Consider the following 19,047-nt stretch of genomic DNA (forward strand, 5'->3'; position numbering starts at 1 on the left):
AAGATATTACATTTTTATTAGATTCTTGCAAATGTTGGCTTTTTCAAAGCACAGTAATTGCAGCGGTTGGTAATTTTGCGTCTCCATGGTTATGTCTATCGAGTCGTTCGCTCAGAGGAAAAATGAAAAGATACGGACGCAGTGGGAGCAAATATGCAGTACTTGATTCTGTTTACTTTCTGTTATTTAGTAAATATGTAGTTAAAGGCTTGTCTTTTTTTTTTTAATGTCAAGACTGACTTTAAATACTTTCACCCTCTGCTGTCAATGTGTGTCTCTCTGAGAAAGATCTCACCCATTACAACACCAAGATGCACCGTGTGGTGGCTAAGAGCTGCCAACGTACAAAGCGTAGCTGTTGCTGTTGTCCTGTTTTTAACAGAATTCATTAGAAGTAAAGATACTAGCCTGGGTAATGGTAGTAATTTAAATTGTGTGTGTGTGTGTTGTGTGTGTGCGCGTGTGTGTGTGTGATTTGCAAGGATGTGCTTCTGGATCGCTTGGTGTTTAGTGTTTATGACATCCTAGAAGAAGAAAGACCACATTGAGACTGTTAGGCTGATAAGCAAAGTGGAGTCCAAACCAAAGTGACACAGCGACCACACCCTGGATGGACTTGAAGTTGGAGCGGGTGCCCCTTGCGTCAGAGTTGGTGGACGAGAAGGCAGAGATGTAGACTGATGAGATAGCCTGGGCCTCCCCTGGGAGAGACTCTTCATTTGGCAGCCTGGCATCTGCTACTAGGGGGGATGGAGTGTGTCTTGCACGCATAAGGTTATCAGACTTCATGGGCAGGAGAAGGTTGCTCAAGAAAAGCAGCCGAGTGTCTCCCTACATATGTTTTAATATTAGGTGAGGTTGTCATTAGTTCAAAATATAATTGGATGAAGGGATAACTCGGCGAGACTTTAGCCTTATGGGCGTTCTATTTCTTTTTCACGTGGAAATTCCACGGAGCCTCTCTTCTTGCAGCCCGCTCGCCAGCAGCCCGAAACCTTTTCAGCGGAGACTGGTTGTTTATTTGAATAAGTGTTCCCTAGGCCGAATAGGCTTGTTTTTAAAAATGAATCGACAGCGGTTTTCATACCACTCGACTGGGTATAACGAAGTTTCTGTGTTCTGTAATCTTCGTAAAGTAATAACAGCTAATCAGATCTTATCTCAAGTTAATCAGAACGAGAATTCATTCCATTTTTACCAAATTAAAAGTATCCTGACTTCTCTTCTGAGCAGTTTGTGTGCGAGTTCGTATTTTGTGGAGATCGTTTCAGTAGCGAATACGTAAGCTTGGAATGGGTTATCTCGGCGTCCAGCACAACTGCGTGGTGGAGACCTTTGAGAAGTGAATACGGCACATGTGTGTTTTGGTTGCTGCCGAATGCATGAAGTCCTTCCTAGTTGGTGTTTTTCCTCTTCTAAAAATAGGGGGAAGTTATTTGACATTAGAACGTAGGAAATGGTGAACTTTATTGTTCATGCTGAATAATTGCCAGGAAAGTACTGTGCATGAAAAGATGGCATTTGCTTTGGCATTCCTGTTTACGTTATGGCAGCTGGCATCATTGTACTGTATTACTCCGTTATACATGATCCGAACCGAGGGGAGACCTCACTTTAGAATGTTTTTGGCAATACTTTGGCCAAATTCAGGGCAAACATTTTTAGGGTATGTGCTGCCGAGGGAAGCACTGGATGAGCATTTTTAGTGATGGTAGCCGAACTGGCAGAACACAGCATATCCGCAAGTTTTTGAAAATACAAAAAGGAACTGTGTGGCGGCCACAGGCCACTGCAGCCGCCGTGTGCGGCGTGTAGCTGGGCTGCCCAAGTGCCGGCAGTGGCTGAACGAAAGTACCTTTGGCTCCACTGCAAAAAAGAAACCCAGCAGGCAATAGAAGTGCTGGGGCCTCTTCTGTGTTGTGTCTTTTAAAATTTCCATCAGGCAGGTGGAACTCAAAGGCCCCGCATCTGCCACTGTCTGAGCTGTACTTCCTCCTGAATGTCAAGGGTGCCCTCTGTTTCCCCGCCCTCAATGGTGCTGTCAATATCATTTTCAATAGACGCTCATTGACAAATTACCATACGTATGTGTGATCTCCGCCTGAAAAGGTCTTCCTTTATTGAGTCTCTGTGCCTTGGCCGCTTCTCTCCTGCAATGTTTTTATTTAATATTCTTTTTCTTCTTCAGCTCAGGTCCCTGACAATGACGAGCAGTTTGTGCCAGACTACCATGCTGAAAGTTGTAAGTATAGCACGTCTGTCTGTAGTCCCTGTCTGTCTGGGGTCGTCTTCCTTCCTTCTCTTGGGTTTCCACTTCCGGTGTGTGCTTTTCCTGCGTGCCAGCAGTGGCTTTGCAGCTGCGCGGTCACCAGGTGATTTTTTTTTTTGGAGTGGGGGGAGGTCAGGTTGTGACATCAACAGAAGCTTTAATGAAGAAAACCTGACGTCTCTACAAGATGAATGTTTCTCTGTGTTTGGTAAATAGCCTTGGGGAGCAAGCGGAGCAAGAGCGTGCCCCGGCCAGTGTGGGCCAGCGTGCCCGCGTTTGCTTCCCGTTTGCCATTGGCTTCCCGGGGCATGGATGCCGAGGTGGGAGACAGCGTTCAAATCCACACAAGCATGTTGGCCACTGTATACCTTGCAGGGTTTGATCCTTAACTAGACCCAACATTGATTGTCTTGTTGGGCTACTTCACATCCCCGATTACTTGCGTTAACATTTATCCTGGACTTTTCTGCTTCCTGGCTACAGCAGCACAGATGAAAGCAGTTGTTGGCTTCTTTGAGGGCGCTGCACCTTGCTGCAGGCCTGGCCATCAGTGTGGGCTTCAGAGACACCCCTGGCAGGCTCACCTTTCCTTCCTTGCGGAGTGAGCGTTGTGCCTCGACAGTCATGGCTGCCTCGGGGGTCTACCATTTTGTCTAACTGCGTCCACTACACGAGAGCCAGTAGTCAGGAAGTGGGTGTTATCAGGAGTGCCCCTTTTCACGTTCTAGAATGTTCCATGGATAATACTGACTCCTGCACTGCATCTGCTGGGTTTGTTCCTGTGAATGCAGATCTACCCTCATGCTCACTTCATAAATCAGGCATGGAAAGAGATGAACTTCAGTAACTAATAATATAGAACACCACCATATACTGTAATAAAAGAAACTGCTTATTTCTGGAATTTTCCAATCAGTAGTTTTGGACTGTGGATGACCGGGTAAATGAGATCATGGAAATCATACCCGCGGCTAAGGCTGGACAGCTGTAAATACGACCTTATTTTGTGAAGTGGACTCCATGCGCTGTTGCTCTCTCCTTGCCCTTTGACACTGTACGTTGCTTCCTTTGTCCGATGCTGACAGGGCTGGGAGGAGTGATGTTAGCACTTGGAAGACATGCTTTGTATGTTTCAACTTCCCATGCTTGCGTTTTCACACCTTGCTAGGGTAGGGCAGGTCCCGGCCTCCTTCAGGTAACCGTGTGTTCAGTTTGGGCATTTGTCATCTGATGTTTTCTCTGCTGGAAACTTGAGAGGTTTCTTTGAGCTTCTCCTCATTTACTAGGTCTTGGGTTGGATGTATTTTATTACAGAGTCACAGTTTGGCCAGATATGCCTAAGATTGAATTCATACTGGTCCCATTTTTGAACGGCCAGGTCTGTGGCACGGAAATGCATCCACGTCATGGAACCATGACCTCTGTCCTTGTCCTGACCTTGTGCCTCGGGCCAGATTCCAGCCCTGCCCTCCAAGAAGAGTCGCTAACTTCCAGTTCCACCAGCCAGCCTCGCTCGGAGATCCCCTTAGTTTTTCCCAGGTGTGAGAGGATCAGACGTGCACCCGTGTCTTTTGCTGTCGGGCGCTTGAATTGTTCTTTCTGGAAGCCCAACTTTGGCTCTTCAGAGGGACAGAATTAGTCTCACGAGTCCTTCTGTGTGGGAAGGCCCTGGCGTGGATTCCAGCTTCGTACCACCAGTGTCAGGGTCAGCCACCTGCGCGTCTGTCCTGATTGTCCCTCTCACTGGCATCTCCACAGTCTTCCTGTCCTTGAGTCCTCTCCGGCACAGGGGATGTTGCTTTCCTGTGCTGGTATTCTTGGTGACCACTCCCCCTTCCTGCACTCCTTTCCCTCCCCCCAACCCTCACCCCTCAGGGTCTCTTCTTGCCCTAGAGACATCTTTCTGCCTGCATCTTTGTTCTCACTTCCCATACACCTGTGTGATCCCATGCCATTGTCTGTGTCGCTGGCAGGAATCTACACCAGGGCTGCCCAACACAGTGGCTGCTGACCACACTGGCTGCTGGGTACACACACTGTGGCTAAGGAGACCCAAGGAATGGCTTTGTAATTGGATTCAGGCGCGCGTGCGTGTGTGTGTGTGTGTGTGTGTGTGTGTGTGTGTGTGGTTACTGCGCTGGATTGCACAGTCCCGACCGGCGACGGGCAGCTCCTCTAAGGCTGTGTGTGCCGCCTGGCTCCGCCCTCACCCCCCCCCACCTCCCCCACCCCACCTGCTGGGCATCCTTACCTGATGATGCAGTACAGGCCCCTGTGCAGACTGGTAAACTCCAGACTCACCTGCTAAGTCTGGGGGGCTGCGCTGGCCTGAGCACCCCAAAACACACCAACCCCGAGCCTCTTCAGACAGGTCAAGTTCACGCTTAGCAAGTCCGATAGTGACATTGGGATTCTTGCTGGCCCACCAACAGCTCTGCTTCTGCCGCCTTTCCAAGTTCAGGGTAGCATCCCCTGCGATGTGTCCAGGGTCCCCTTAGTGCTGTCCGGTACCACCTCCAATTGCTAACTGAGGTTCTCCTGTTGGACACAGTCCTCCCTTCACGCTGCCCATCACCGTGTCACCGTGTGAGTGTGTAGCCCTGGACTCTGCCTGGCCACCCCTTGAATCAGCCTTTTCATTGCTTTCTTGCCTTCAATGCCTCCCCCTTCTGTTCTATCCCTTGTGGTAGCTCAACACACAGCTGTCAGACTCGGTTGGCTTTCTCTTTCCCCTTGCTGCAGGGCAAAGTCCTGATTACTTAGCTGTGCACAGGATTCTCCCAGACCTTTCCAGGCTTGCCCACTGTGGCTCCCTTGATTGTCTTGTACCCTTCCTCACTGCGTGTCTCAGGCCACGCCACAGAGCCGCGCAGGTCACTCTCACTCTGGAAAGATTTGCTGAAACGAACATTTAGTTGAACGTTTGCCTAGTGCTGAAGTTTGACTTTGAACTACAACTATGCATATTTACTCTTTCACAAATGTGTTTTGGGCGCTTCATGAATAAAATGCCTAATGATGAAAAGAAACCTGTTAACAGGGGAGAATAAATCGGAGCGATTCTAAGAAAAAAGAAGTGGCACAGCAGGTGATGTTAGAGAACTGTTGTTCCTCTTGGTGATACTCCATGTCCACTCACTGGAAAGCAGGAACATGGTTTGTATTCAGATTCTGCCTGGAGAAGCAGCTTGTTAGGTTTTGGAACTGGGAGGTTGGGGTGGGCCCTGAGGCGCACAGGTGTTTCTGTCCCACCTCTCTGGAAGGCTGTGAGGCAGAGGGAGGAGCAGGGAAGACCACTCCGTCCTGGCTGCCTGGCTGCCGCTTGCATGGGGAATGTTTTTTTCAGATATAAATAATCAGATTTCCTGGCAAACCTCAATGAAATAAGATGCTTCTGTTTTCTGTGTTTATTGCTTTAGTCCTTTGGCAAATGAAGGTTAAGGCAGTGAACGGCGAATTCTGCTCAACTCCAGAGCGGAGAGCAAAGCCTTGGTTGCGTCGTGTTGAAATACATGCAGGAGGGTAGAACGCACAGCATTCCGAAATCATAACAGCGAAAATAAACCCTAACACCAAGAATTCTCTCCAAGAATTTCCCTAAGCTTGCTTGCTTGCTTTGTTTTATTTGTAAAATATTTTAATTGGATATCTGGCATTCAGTGGTGTTATGCTGTGTACCTGCTAACTTTGAAGCTTACTCAAACAACTTAACCACTTCCTACAAGTTCTTGCCGGGAAATGAGTGAAGGAGTCACATGATTCTAACAAATTGTTTAGTCGTAGCAATAAATCTTCAAAATTGAGAAACTCTGCTGGGGAAAAAAAAAAACCACAGAATTGCTTGAAGGAATACTTTAATCAGAAAGTCAGATATCTCTTCCAAAAAGAGAATCCAAAGGGTATTACAAACACCTTTGAGCCTTATCTTTCTGAAATAGTATGTATTTATATCTACACTAAGTTTTTCTAGACTATTTTTTTCATGATTGAATGCTATCAGTGATCTTATTTGAAGTCAAATCTTTTCAATGTAGCTGTATTATTAATCTTGGACTTCAAACACATCAGTTTGTTCTTCATCACAATGTTATGCATTAGCTTTGTAACTGTTTTTTTTTTTTTTTTTGCATTTGGTTTCTTTAGCATATTTCAGTCTTTAAAAACTGTATTTGAAAGGTAGAGAGAAGCATGGGGCCGGGGGAGAGCAGGAGAGAGCTAGAGAGAGAGCGTGAGAGAGAGAGGGACACAGAGAGAGACAGAGAGAGAGAGAGACAGAGTTGGAGATCTCCCATCTTCTAGGTCATACCCAAATGCCTGCAACAGTTGGGTCTGCACAAGACTGGTTCTAGGGGGACCAACACCTTAGTGTAGTGGTTAAAGTCCTGGCCTTGAATGCGCCAGGATCTCACATGGGCACCGGTTCTAATCCTGGCAGCCCCGCTTCCCATCCAGCTCCCTGCTTGTGGCCTGGGAAAGCAGTCGAGGACGGCCCAAAGCTTTGGGATCCTGCACCCGCGTGGGAGATCTGGAGGAAGCTTCTGGCTCAGCTTCAGCTGTTGCGGCTGCTGGAGGAGTGAACCATTGGATGGAAGATCTTCTTTGACTCTCCTTCTCTCTGTGTATCTGCCTTTCCAATAAAAATAGATAATTTTTTTTTAAAAGCCTGGTTTTGGTAGTCCAAAATTCAAGCCAGGTTTTCCATACAGGTAGCAGGGTCCCAGTTGCTTGAGCCTTCACCTTCTGCCCACCAAGGTGTGCGTTAGCAGGGAGCTGGAGTTGGGAAAGGAGCCAGGACTTGAACTGTCAGCTGTTGCACGCGTTCCATGTGGTTTCTTCATTCTGCTCAGTCTCTCTTTGTAGCAACTTACATGCTCAGCAACATCCACACCCAAGTTCTCTGCTTTCTCCCAACACTTCTCAGGGCAGAGCTCAGGTCCTGCATGATTTCTGTTGGAATGTGTCCTTGGGATGCTCTGCTTCTCTCTTCTATTTGGGAAGACACGCTGGACCGCAGGGAGGTGTTGGTGAAGACACTGCGATGTTCTTCTTCTCCAACAGATTGCCAAAAGAAGGTTTTGGATACTTTCACGCCTGTTGTTTCCAGTACAGTTGTAGGGAATCAATGAAAGATAATCAGATAAGCCAATGTGTGTACGCGGGCATTTCATACCACCTTTCTTTCCATGGATGCACTTCGCTCCTTTGCGAATTTTTCGAAAGCTCGGTAGCATGTTCGCTCATTTGTTTTGCAGTGATGTAGAGAAAGAGAGACTTCAACAGGTGACTGTCTCTGCTACCTTGAAAGCTGCCATCAGATGGGACGGTGGAGATCTCCAATACTTACTTTCTGCTAACATGTGCTTGCTTCGATCCAACAAGCCCTTGGGGTTTGTGTTTCGGGTTCTGCTTCTTGGCTGAGCTATCTCCCTGCATGTAGTTTCCTTGTGTGTGTGGTGAGAGGACTTCTACGAGTGAGGGCTCATCACCGGTTTTGATGTCATCGACTGGAAGGACTTTGATTTTGGCGTCTTCTTCCTTCCTCTGATGCTTTTGCCAGAGCGGGGTACACCCTTGAAGAGGAATTATATTATTTTTGAAAGTTTATTTATTTATTTGAGAGAGAGAGAGAGAGAGAGAACGCAACCCTTCTATCTGCTTGTCCACTCCCCAAATGAATGCAATAGCCACGGCTGGGACAGGACAAAGCCAGGGTTCAAAAACTTTATTCATGTCACCCGCACCGGTGCTGGGGCCAAAGCATTTGGGTCAACTTCACCTACTTTCCCAGGCTTAGTAGCAGGGAGGCAGGGCTGGAAGGGGAAGTGGTGTCCGTACGCGATGCCAGTATTACAGGCAGCTGCTTTGCTGACTATGCCACAACACCAGCCCCAGGAATTGTATGTCTGAGACTTGAGAAGGTAAGTTTGCTCCTTGATGCATTTTGCTATGTCTTCCGTGTGTGCAGTTGACTTTCCTTTACTTATTTAGTTGAGATGGAGAAGGAGAGATATTTTTCCCATTTGCTGGTTCACTCCTGAGTGTCCACAATTATTGGAGCTGAGCTAGGCTAAGCCAGGACTCAATTCTGTTGCTCCCATGTGGAAGGCAGGAGCCCAGGGGACTCACTACTGCTAGCCGAGCCAGGCCAGGGGCTGTAATCGAGGCACGCCACGCTGGTATGCATGCGTCCCAACTGGAACAGTAAGTACCAAGTCACGTGCCTGCTTCTGTGTCTCTTCACAATTTTTTGAAGCGTACTTAAACATGCCAGTCAAAATTGAAACAGAAAAGATGACCATCTCAGTGTCATGAACACAGGCTGGGAGAATAACGTGTGGTAGAAATTGTTGTGAAAGAATATTTATAGCTAGAAAATTGCATGAATGCTCTTGCAGAAGCTACTTTTTGTTTGCAGAAGCTTTTTAATATTTTTGGCTTTACCAGCTCATTCATGTTAAGGTAGATTGATCAGACTTCATGAAATCGAAGGATGGAAGCCAGTTTATAAGTCGTGTAAACTGTTGTTTGTACCTGAAAGGCGAAATGATATGTGAACTTGTTGTGTCCTATCTTATATATTCTTTAATTTGCCCTCATTGTAATAATGTATCCCAAAAACTGACTTCTGAAATCTGTTGGAAAGAGGTATGCCAGCAGGTATTTCCACTCACCCTGCCCATAATTAGGATTGTTTTGAGAAAAACCATCTTTGCTGTTTTGGGTTGAACTTGACTCAGTAGTGAATAAAGGTGTTGTTATGCAGGGACGGGGCTCGTTGCAGGCAGGAGCCCAGTAATGTTTGTTGGAAAGATCCAGTAGGTTAGGCATGCTGGTGAAGCATTAGTTATAGAACCAAATTTTATAATCTTTGTTCCAGGATTTCTGATATAAGATACGTGTGTGTGTGTGTGTGTGTGTGTGTGTGAGATAAATATGATATGCAAAAGATAAACACCGCAAGAATTGATATTTGAGCATGACGTCAAAGCAGTCATGAAAATAAGTGTGTTTCGGGGCTATCACTTCACAGACATGCAAATATGAAGTAATATAGAAAGAAACAATCGGGTACCCTGGGACACGTGAACCTTCATGTCCAAAGTGCATATTCAGTGTTGGTTATGGGTCTTAAATGGCATCAGCTTTGCTTTTGAGAGCAATCGCATCTGTGTAAGATGTACAGTGCTTGCTTGCCTTCGTCTGGTACTGAATTTTCTCCCAGTGAGGACTGGTGCTGTGCCCAACTAAGGAAAACTGTTAGTGCGATGTTGTTGTCTCTCGTGAGTTAGACCCCAAGAGCCACTACTTGTATTTGACAGTAGCCGAGGGTGATGGTAACTGAAGAGGTCAATTATTGACAATCCATCAGGAAGGGCTAGGTTAAAAATCCCATTTACACAGATCCAGTTAGGCTTCAATGTAGGAAATGGTACTGCTAGGCAGAGCTTTTATATGCAGTCTTTTTAAAACCGGGGTTTAACAATGACATTTTTTTTTTTCCTGTAGATGCAACATGACTAAACTTCAGAACTTGGGTTCTGGCTTACTCCTGTTTTACAATCCTGTGACTGGTAGTTCCCAGATCCTATAGAAAAGATAGGAGTGTGATGGTTCCTTTATCTCCTAGTGCGTGGAGATCTTGCATCCATGTTTCCGCTTGCAGAACTGGGATGATTGTGCTCTTAAAAATGAGGAGGGTGTCTAGTACTTTCATTGTGATTTTTAAGTATGAGCAGTATTTCTGTTTTAAAAAGTTGGTTTCTTTGAAAGGCAGAGTAATCTAGGGGTGGGGAGAACAGGAAGATCTCCACCCTTCAGTCTTGTCCCAGATACCCCCCACAGCGAAGGCTCTACGGGACTGATGCCAGGAGCCGGGCACTCCGTGCGGATCTCCCACCTGGGTGGCAGCAGCTCAAGTGCATGGAGGTCATCTTCCTCTGTTGCCTTAGTGCGATTGGCAGGAACGTGGGATCAGAAATGGAACAGGGCTCGGCGCAGTAGCCTAGCGGCTAAAGTCCTTGCCTTGAACATGCTGGAATCCCGTATGGGCACCAGTTGTAATCCCGGCGGCCCCACTTCCCATCCAGCTCCCTGCTTGTGGCCTTGGAAGGCAGTCAAAGATGGTCCAAAGCCTTGGGACCCTTGCACCTGTATGGGAGACCTGGAAGAGGTTCCAGGCTCCTGGCTTCGGACTGGCTCAACTCCAGCCATTGCGACCGCTTGGGGAGTGAATCAAGAAAGGAAGATCTTCCTCTCTGTCTTTTCCCCCTCTCTGTATATCTGACTTTGCAATAAAAATAAATAAATCTTAAGAAAAACCAAGTGGAATAACCGGGACTGCAACGTGCTCTCTGGTGGGATGCTGGCTTCAGCCCTGAGTAGCACATCTCAACAGTGGAGCGAATGTTGCGTTATGTTGCAGCTCGGAGTTCATGTTGTCCTGTGCTGACTGCCAGGATTCCAGTGTGTACAGAGGCTAAGCTCCTGTGTAGGATCTTAGCTGTCCCTCGATGTGCTAGAGGCACTGCCCATGGAAGGATGGCCAAGTCGGAAGGGTCCCTGTGCCCTTGTGGAGCCGTTGCTGCTGCTGCATTGCACACATGGGGAAGCCCACGTGGAGGTAGAGGGTCAGAGTCCACACAGCCGCCATGTGTGCAGACGGTTAATTTAATGACATGTTTGTTTCTACAGAAGCTGCTCTGCCCAGGAGCGTGACTGTGTTCCCTAGGGACGCTTGGGTAGTGTCTGTCTCTATACCGCTTTGGCGTATGTCAAATTTCCTGTGATGGGGAACTAATAATATCTTGCAACTTTTTAAATAAATTATTTATTTTTACTAGAAAAATACAGATTTACAGAGAGGAGGAGATTTACAGAGAAAAGGAGATTTACAGAGAGAAGGAGAGAGAGAGAAAGATCTTCCATCCGCCAGTTCACTCCCCAAGTGGCTGCAATGGCTGGAGCTAAGCTGATCTGAACTCCCAACGCGGGTTGCAGGGGGTCCCGAGGTTTGGGGCCATCCTCTACTGCTTTCCCAGGCCACAAACAGGGAGCTAGCTGGAAGGGAAGGGAAGTAACCGGGACACGAAGTGGTGCCTCTATAGGATCCCGGTACAAGGTGAGGTCTTTAGCAACCAGACTACAGAACTGGGCCCACAACTTTTAAAGTGTTCAATCTCATGTTGATTACCACTGTCTGGCATTTGCCGCATTTGTTGAGATCACACATTTGTTTTTTGAAATTCAGTTCAGAGATTGCTTCATTCCCTGATTTTAGATCAAAGACTTCTTTATACCATTCAGCGCTGCCTAGAAGCAAACATTTTTGCATATCCCAATTGTAATCCTGTTTCATTAAAAATTATTATTTGTATTAGAAGTTAGAGAGAGGGAGAGTGAAAATGAGAGTGAGAAAGAGAGAGAGTCTTGAGGGTCTGGGCCAGGCTAAATCCAAGAACGTCTCAGTCTAGGACTTGAGGAGAGTGGAAGGGGCCCACGAACTTGAGCCTCCGCCTGCTGCCTCTCCGGGTGTGCAGCAGCAGGAGCTGGAATTGGAAGCAGAGCCGAGCATCATCCCCAGGCTCCCTCACAGGCAATGCAGGCATGCCAGCCAGCCAGCATCCTAACCGCCTGACCTAGCACCTGTCCCTTGATCGGGCCTCAGTTGACTTGATACATTGTCTTACTCCCCTTTGAATGGTTCATGCAGTGTAGGTATTCAGTGGATTTGAATTTAATGGATAGCTTGTTGGCTATTTAGAGTCTTTTGAAAAATACTTTTGTGCAGGGCATTCTGAATTGCTTGAAGTCTTAAGGCAGATCTTTCCCTGTATTTTCCTGATTTATTTTTAGCTTTTTTTTTTTAAAGGATAATGCAAAGCTGTTTGCATTCATGTAATATGATAGCCAAGTTTCAGTTATCAGCTGAGAACTTGCTAATAAATATGATTTGGTTCTTCTCCCACAAAACAGTGCTCGGTCATCTTTGCTGAGCATGGATCCTGAGGTCACTGGGCGTTCTAATTGTGTGGAGGGAGAAGCCTGGGGCACAGAGTAATAACACAGCTGAGACAGAAGATGACAGAAAGCGCCACTCGGACATCCCCCAAGGAGGGAGGTCATGGACGCGCACCTGTGACATCCCCCAAGGTGAGAGGTGACAGCAAGCGCGTCTCTGAGATTCCCCCAGCCAGCAGCTGCTCAGCCTGGGAGCCTTCCTTCCCTCACACACCGTGCTGAGTCCTCCTTCACACGTTCCAGAACTCTTTCTGCACCTGAAAAAAGTTTCTCCATGTTCTCCACACGGAGCATTGGCAGCATTTGAAAGTTCTTGACATCAGGTGTGGTAGCCTAGGGACACTGTGGGGACTCTCTAATGGGGGCTTGTGCCCTAGGAGAGCTCTGTGGACTCATTGGAAAAAAAATTAGAAAGCCTAAGGACAGGGTGTGAGGTGCTCTCCCAGCTCCCATCACGGCTGCAGCGGCCGCGGAGGCTCGGGGCCACAGCAGTTTGCTCTCTTCATTCAGAATGTGAGAGACCTTGATGCCAGAGTGAGGGATGTGCAGGGTGTTTGTGTTCAGTTGGGAACGCTCGGATGCTGCGACAGGTGTTTTCCATTGCAGGAGGAGCAGAACTTGGGGCAGTGGAGTCAGTAGCAGCAGGAGGAGGAGGAGGAGGAAGGGCTGGTACCAATTTTAAATTCTGCCAGCACCCTCGCACAAGGGGATGCATCATTCAGATGATAGAATTAATTCAAAGTATTTTTTTTAAAGATGTATTTCTTTTTGTTGGAAAGACAGATATACACAAAAAAAGAGAAACAGAAAGGTCTTCTGTCCGCTGGCTCACTCGCCAAGTGACCGCAATGGCCAGAGCTGAGCTGAGGTGATCTGAAGCCGGGAGCCAGGAGCTTCTTTTGGGTCTCCCACGTGGGTACAGGGCTCCAAGGCTTTGCGCCATCCTCTACTGCTTTCCCAGGCCACAAGCATGAAGCTGGATGGGAAGTGGAGCAGCTGGGACATGAACCAGTGTCCATATGGGATCCCGACCTGCTGAAGGCACAGAATTTAGCCACTAGGCTAGTGCTTTGGGCCCAATTCAAAATACCTTTCCCCAATACTTTATTGGCTGATCGACCTGAGTGTATCCGCAGCTAGTTCCTCAGCACACTGTTCGTTGTGATCAAGATTTAGCCCTTTCCGCACTTCCCCCTTGGCCCACTGACTCTGACCCTACCCTTAAGCAGCTCCTCTGAGAATTTCTGCCAGTAGAATTGCCAGTAGATGTCTGCCGGAGACTGCCCCGGCTGGACAAGTGGGTCAGATGTGGCTGCTGGCTCCCTAGATGCGTGGTTGGGATCGGGTAGGTCTTTTCCCATAGCGTTAGCTTTTGCTTGCAAATGGCAGTCACGGTGCAGTGAACTCTGCCCTGTGTGAGCTTGGCCTTCCCTATCCTTGGGCTTCCTGGACGTGACAGCTTGATTATGCTCAGTGGGTTTGGTTCTCTAGACCTTGGTGATGTGGCCCGAATGTCGGGCAGCCGTGGTGTCGACTCCACAGTCAGTGGACAAGAACTAGGAGCTGGATGCCACGGCCTGGGTTTCCTGGACCATGTTGGCCTGCCCGAGGCTTAGCACGGGCTTGTCTTACAGGACTTAGCCAGCCCTGGCTTGCTGCACACTCTGCTTGTTTGCACAGTTTCCTGGCAGATTAAAGGCCAGTGCTTTAGAAGGTTATCAGCTGATCAATAAATCCCGTGATAACATTGTCGTGTCGATCAGAGTCGCCTGTTGGCTCTTGTGGCAGTGTTTGAAGGCTTGGATTAATGTGTTTATGGGGTGTCTGGATCTGCCCTCTGACATGTATCCATGGGTGCATATGGGCAGGCGTGTGTGTGTGTGTGTGTGTGTGTGTATGAGACATGTAAGAGATCCTTATAAGCACATGGCTCCACTGAAGGTCTAGGCCAAAAACTGGCTTCTCACTTTATTGTAGCCATCTTGCCAGATTCTAACAATCAGTAATGACTGCTCTTGAATAAAACCTGTCTCGGTTAATACTGATATTAAAAGGGCTCCTCAATCCCTATTAGAAGATCGCACATGTAGTAACACAGACATTCACACGATGGGTACGAAACCGTGGCAAGATGGCCTGCTGTTCATGTAAATGGATCGTTCCGTGGAGAGCAGTTTTTCGAAGCGCACCATGTTGACAAGACGTAGTTGACCTAGTCTGGATCCTAATGAGGCCTCTTCATTAGGGTAGAACGACAGACCTTCCCGACACCAGGCACCGTGCCCGGCACATGAAAGCAGGACTTCATGTCTTGGAGTCCATGGAGCGTTCTCACACCCCTACTTCATTTGCCCCTCACTGGGATCTAGTGGTGGATTCAGTGTGGACACACACACACACACACACACACACACGCATGGCCATGTGCGTCTCTGGATACAGGTCACAGGGCAGGACCCAGAGTGGACAAGGTTCCTGGGGCTGAGGGTGGCTGCTCCAGCCTCGTAAGCAGTAAATGGCAGAACCAAGATTGATCTTGTGTTTTCTCTCATACTCTTGGCAGAAAAATGTGTCAGCCTGCCAGCCATTGAGTTTTTGTGACAGTACGAATGAGTCAAGGACGTAGAAACTGTTGCCACACACCTGATACACACACGAATCTGGGTTTATCTAAGGCAACAAAGGAAAAATGGAGAACTTTTAAAAATTTCACTGTTTGGAAAGTTTTTCTAATTCCTATTGTGATTTTCCAAAGAATGAGTATTTGTAAAAAGCCAGGATGGAGTGGACAGGCCTGACGTCCGTGACCCTGAAGGGCGTGCGCTTTGCATGACTGACATGTGCGGTCCAGTCCCTGTGTATTCTTAGGAATCCTGAGTGTTTGTTTAGCGAAATAATGATGCTGCCAAAAGAGAGTGTTTAAGTCCTTCCTCGGACACTGTTGAGCTTTGAGGAACGTGTAATTAGGCCAGAAACGTGTGCTAATATTTGCTGAAATTAATTGGACATCACCTTTGGCACTGTGCCTCATGCTGCTTTTCTGCCCTCCGTAGACGCTAGAGCCCCGTGGAAGAGGCCTCCTGGGGTGTGCCGAGGTCAACACGGGGGGCTAGACAGGACATCGAGCACTGGTTCAGATCTCTGGTATTGACCACACGTGGGACCTTGTGCAAGGCGCTGGGACAGCTGTGCCCCAGTTTCGCTGGATTGAACGAGAATACTAGTCCCTTCCCCTAGGGGTAGGTGCTGGAGTGCAGAATTGGCATATATTAGTATGGTGTGTGTTTGTGTGACATTGTATACGCTTGTGTAAAAAGCACGGGCAATATATTGGCCACATAGAGAATATGTAAGCTTTGATTCTGTGTAGGGACAAGAATAGAGTTTATGGAGGATGGAAAACGCACCCCTCATAAACATGACAAGTGTATTTTTTTTTTTTTTGATCAGCTTGCATTTCAATTTTGCTTTGTGGGTTTTTTTTTTTTTTTTGCTTACTGATCTACCAAGTTATAGTATGTACTTACACATGTGGTATTAATTGCAATAAATATAGAAAATTGTTTTTCTGTGAAACACACTAGAAGTAAATTCAGTGCAAGCTCACAGTGCTACTGACCAAAGAAAACCACATGTAGTTTGCTCAAACCTACCATCAGTTTTTTTTGCTAAGAATTTCTAAGAAGCCAAGCTGGAACCAGGCCCAGTTAGGAATCAGTTTCAGAATCAGTTACCATCTTCTCCTTAGGAATGACAGGTTGTGAATTCTTGTTGATCAAGAGTACCCTAATTTGTGGATCTTGATTGTTTTTGTTGATTTTGAAGTTGATGTGTTCATTGAAAAGGGGGGAAAAAGTGTTGATTTTTCAATTAAGATGCAACCTAATTGTATGATCCTTTCCATTTAAATAACAAAAATGGATCCCATGATCTGCTCAGATGACTTACTACAATATGCTGTTGGATTTCAAATTTGTCTCTCTTGAAGTCCATTCAAACCAGCTGGCAGTTGAAAGTGTGAATGGCCCAAATCTCCCCTTCTCCCGTGAGAGTATTAGGCACTGTCTGAGCTCCCACAGGATCAAACACATGTTTGACCCACAAGTTTCTCAACTGTTAGTGTTATCATTCTTAACAGCTTCCAAGGAAATTCCTTAACTACACGAAAGGAGTTGCTGCTGTTATTATTGTATTATTATTTCTACCTTATCTTAATCTTATTTAAAAAGTAGAGGGATGAGACAAGAGGGACTGAGCTAGACTGGGTCGGTTCTCCCCTAAGACCTGTAAAAACTGAGGCTTGGCTACCCCAGAACTAGATGTTCAAGAATTCAGTGTGGGTGTCCTGTGTGAGTGGCAGGAAACCATGTGCCTGGGCATCCCAGGGAGTGCACCAGCAGGAAGCTGAAGCTAGAAGCAGAGTGACTCAGTGCCAGCACTTTGGCATGGGCTGCAGGTATCCCTGATGTGTCTCAGCCACCGTTCACCCCACACGAAAACCATAGAGCGTGTAAGATTCTCAACAATTGAATTCTGCATTCTAAATTTAAAAAAAAAAAAAGATCTATTTTCCTTCATCCAAAATGACATTATTAGAATTAGGAGATTAGCTAGTACTAAATTAAAGATTAAAAAAATCAACATAAGCTGGGGACCCCTGTACTAGCATAGCAGACCTGAAAGAGACTCCTGGCTCCCGGCTTTGCATTGGCTTAACTCTGGCCCTTGCAGCCATTGGGGTGCTTGCCAGCAGGTAGAAGATCTTTTCTCTCTGTAAAATCTGCCTTTTCAAAAATAGCTTTTCAAAAAATATCTCACAAGGTACAGTGTGAGTGTTTTTGGAGTTCCAGTTTTCCAGCTTAAATCTTTGGTCTACAGTTTCCCATTTTTGTGATTTTTGAGCTTCGTAAGTAAATGTGTTGGTGTAATGACTGAATGAGGTGTATTTTATTTCAAGGCTTTGGACCTAGATTAGTACTATATAAATCCGTATATTTGTTATTTTTTAAAATAGATTATTTGCTTACTTGTTTGAATGGCACAGTTACACAGGAAAAGGGAGAGAGGAGAGAGGATCTTCCATCTGGAATGAATGGCTGGAACTGGGCCAGTGTGAAGCCAGGAGCCGGGAGCCTCTGGGTCTGCCATGCAGGTGCAGGGACCCAAGGACTTGGACCGTCTTCACTGCTTTTAGACATACTAACAGGTGCCTGTATTGGAAAGACAGCAGCCGGGTCTTGAACTGGCACCCCTGTGGGATGCTGGTGGTTAGCCTGCCGTGTCACAGCTCAGGCCCCAAGTCCTTGGTTCTTCAAACTAGCTTGTCCAAGATAACAAAGTCACAGATGCCCGCATGACTTAGTTCTGCAAAATTCTACCAGAGTCCTGGCTTTACCCACATTGTTGGGTGCAGTGCTAAAGTTTCAGGCATAGTTCAGTACTGAATAGATCCGTGTGCTTGCAGAAGACAGTTACAGTATTATATGCGTGAGGACATTTCAAGAAGTTCTTGGAAATTAGGAATAAAAGAAACTTGTTTTGGTGCCATTTTTTTTTTTTGGAATTCATGCATATCATTTACATAATACACAATTTCCATGAGCTTGTTGAAAACCTCCGTGTGTGGGCTCGTGAGTCCAGAGGATTTCCTAAGCTGACAGTAATGAGGAGTCAGAGCCGTAGTATCAGTCAGGTGGATTGAAAGGTATGGAGATGCTTGTACCCAGCCGATCTAACAATGAGAAGCTCTGGTTTCTGATACTGAGCCCACCACGGCAAGCTGGCCCGCTCGTCTCCATGGATGGATGGAGTCTCCGTTGTAAACTAGCCTCTCCTACACTGCATTCTGCTTCCTGTGAAAAAAAGAGGAATTACTGCCCACATGGCAGCGTATGCATCAGGCATGGATGAAGACCTTTTCTGTGTAGTTCCTGTGGAGGACTGTCGTAATGGATTTGTGACTTCCAGTTGACCAACAACAACAAGAAAGTGATTCTAGAAAACATTTTTTAGTCCTCATGGTTCATCTTGGGGGTATTCCATTTGCAAAATGATTTGGGTTACTTGAATGGTTGTAAAGCCAAAATAAAGACAGATTAGTCTGTATTTATTTGTATACATTGTGACAATACTTAAATTAACACTAGAACGGGGAGCTCACAGGGTCAATTCGGCGTGTCATTCTGACGTCACTTCCTTTACCAAACCTTCCGTTTCCAAAGGCACTTGGAGTAGTCGGAATGCCATGGAAGTAAAATTAAGATGAAGCAATCTGGCAGTTGCAATTCTTAACACTCATTATTATATGGACTGTAGAAAATATTAAATGACTACTGCTGACACTGAATTTCAGTTGTTACTTTTTATTTTCAAAATTTGCATTTATTCTCATCTCTCTCTCTGACATACACACACACAATCATTTTTTTTTTTTTTAATTTTCTGTAGTTCAATGCCCAAATGCTTACAACAGCCAGAGCTGGGCCAGGCAAGAGCCGAGAGCTGAAAACACTCTGGGGTCTGCCCCAAGGATGGCAGGGACCCAGATGCTGGAGCCGTCACTTGTCGCTTCCCCGGTGTGCATTAGCAAAGTCTCCAGTGGAAGTGAGGGATCTGATACTCAGCCCCACCCCTTGACACGGAATGCGCATGTTCCAAGTGGCCTTAAGCACTACATTATAGGCCTGCCTTTTGACTACGATTACTTCTTGGAGACTGGGATCAACACAGATCGGGGAGTTGAAAAAGACCTGATGAAAATG

General features: G+C 46.6%; 1 protein-coding gene across 2 annotated transcripts in view; it reads left to right on the forward strand.

The window, feature by feature from the left end:
- Nucleotides 1–19,047, forward strand: part of ETV1 (ETS variant transcription factor 1) — an 88,190-nt gene that overhangs the window by 9,106 nt on the left and 60,037 nt on the right. For both annotated transcript variants that reach the window (XM_004582476.3, XM_004582479.3), the window contains one exon: nt 2,189–2,242. In XM_004582476.3, coding sequence (XP_004582533.1) covers nt 2,189–2,242 — 54 coding nt within the window. The remainder of the gene's footprint in view (nt 1–2,188; nt 2,243–19,047) is intronic.

This window comes from Ochotona princeps, chromosome 20 (genome assembly GCF_030435755.1).
Source record: "Ochotona princeps isolate mOchPri1 chromosome 20, mOchPri1.hap1, whole genome shotgun sequence".
Lineage (NCBI taxonomy): Eukaryota > Metazoa > Chordata > Mammalia > Lagomorpha > Ochotonidae > Ochotona > Ochotona princeps.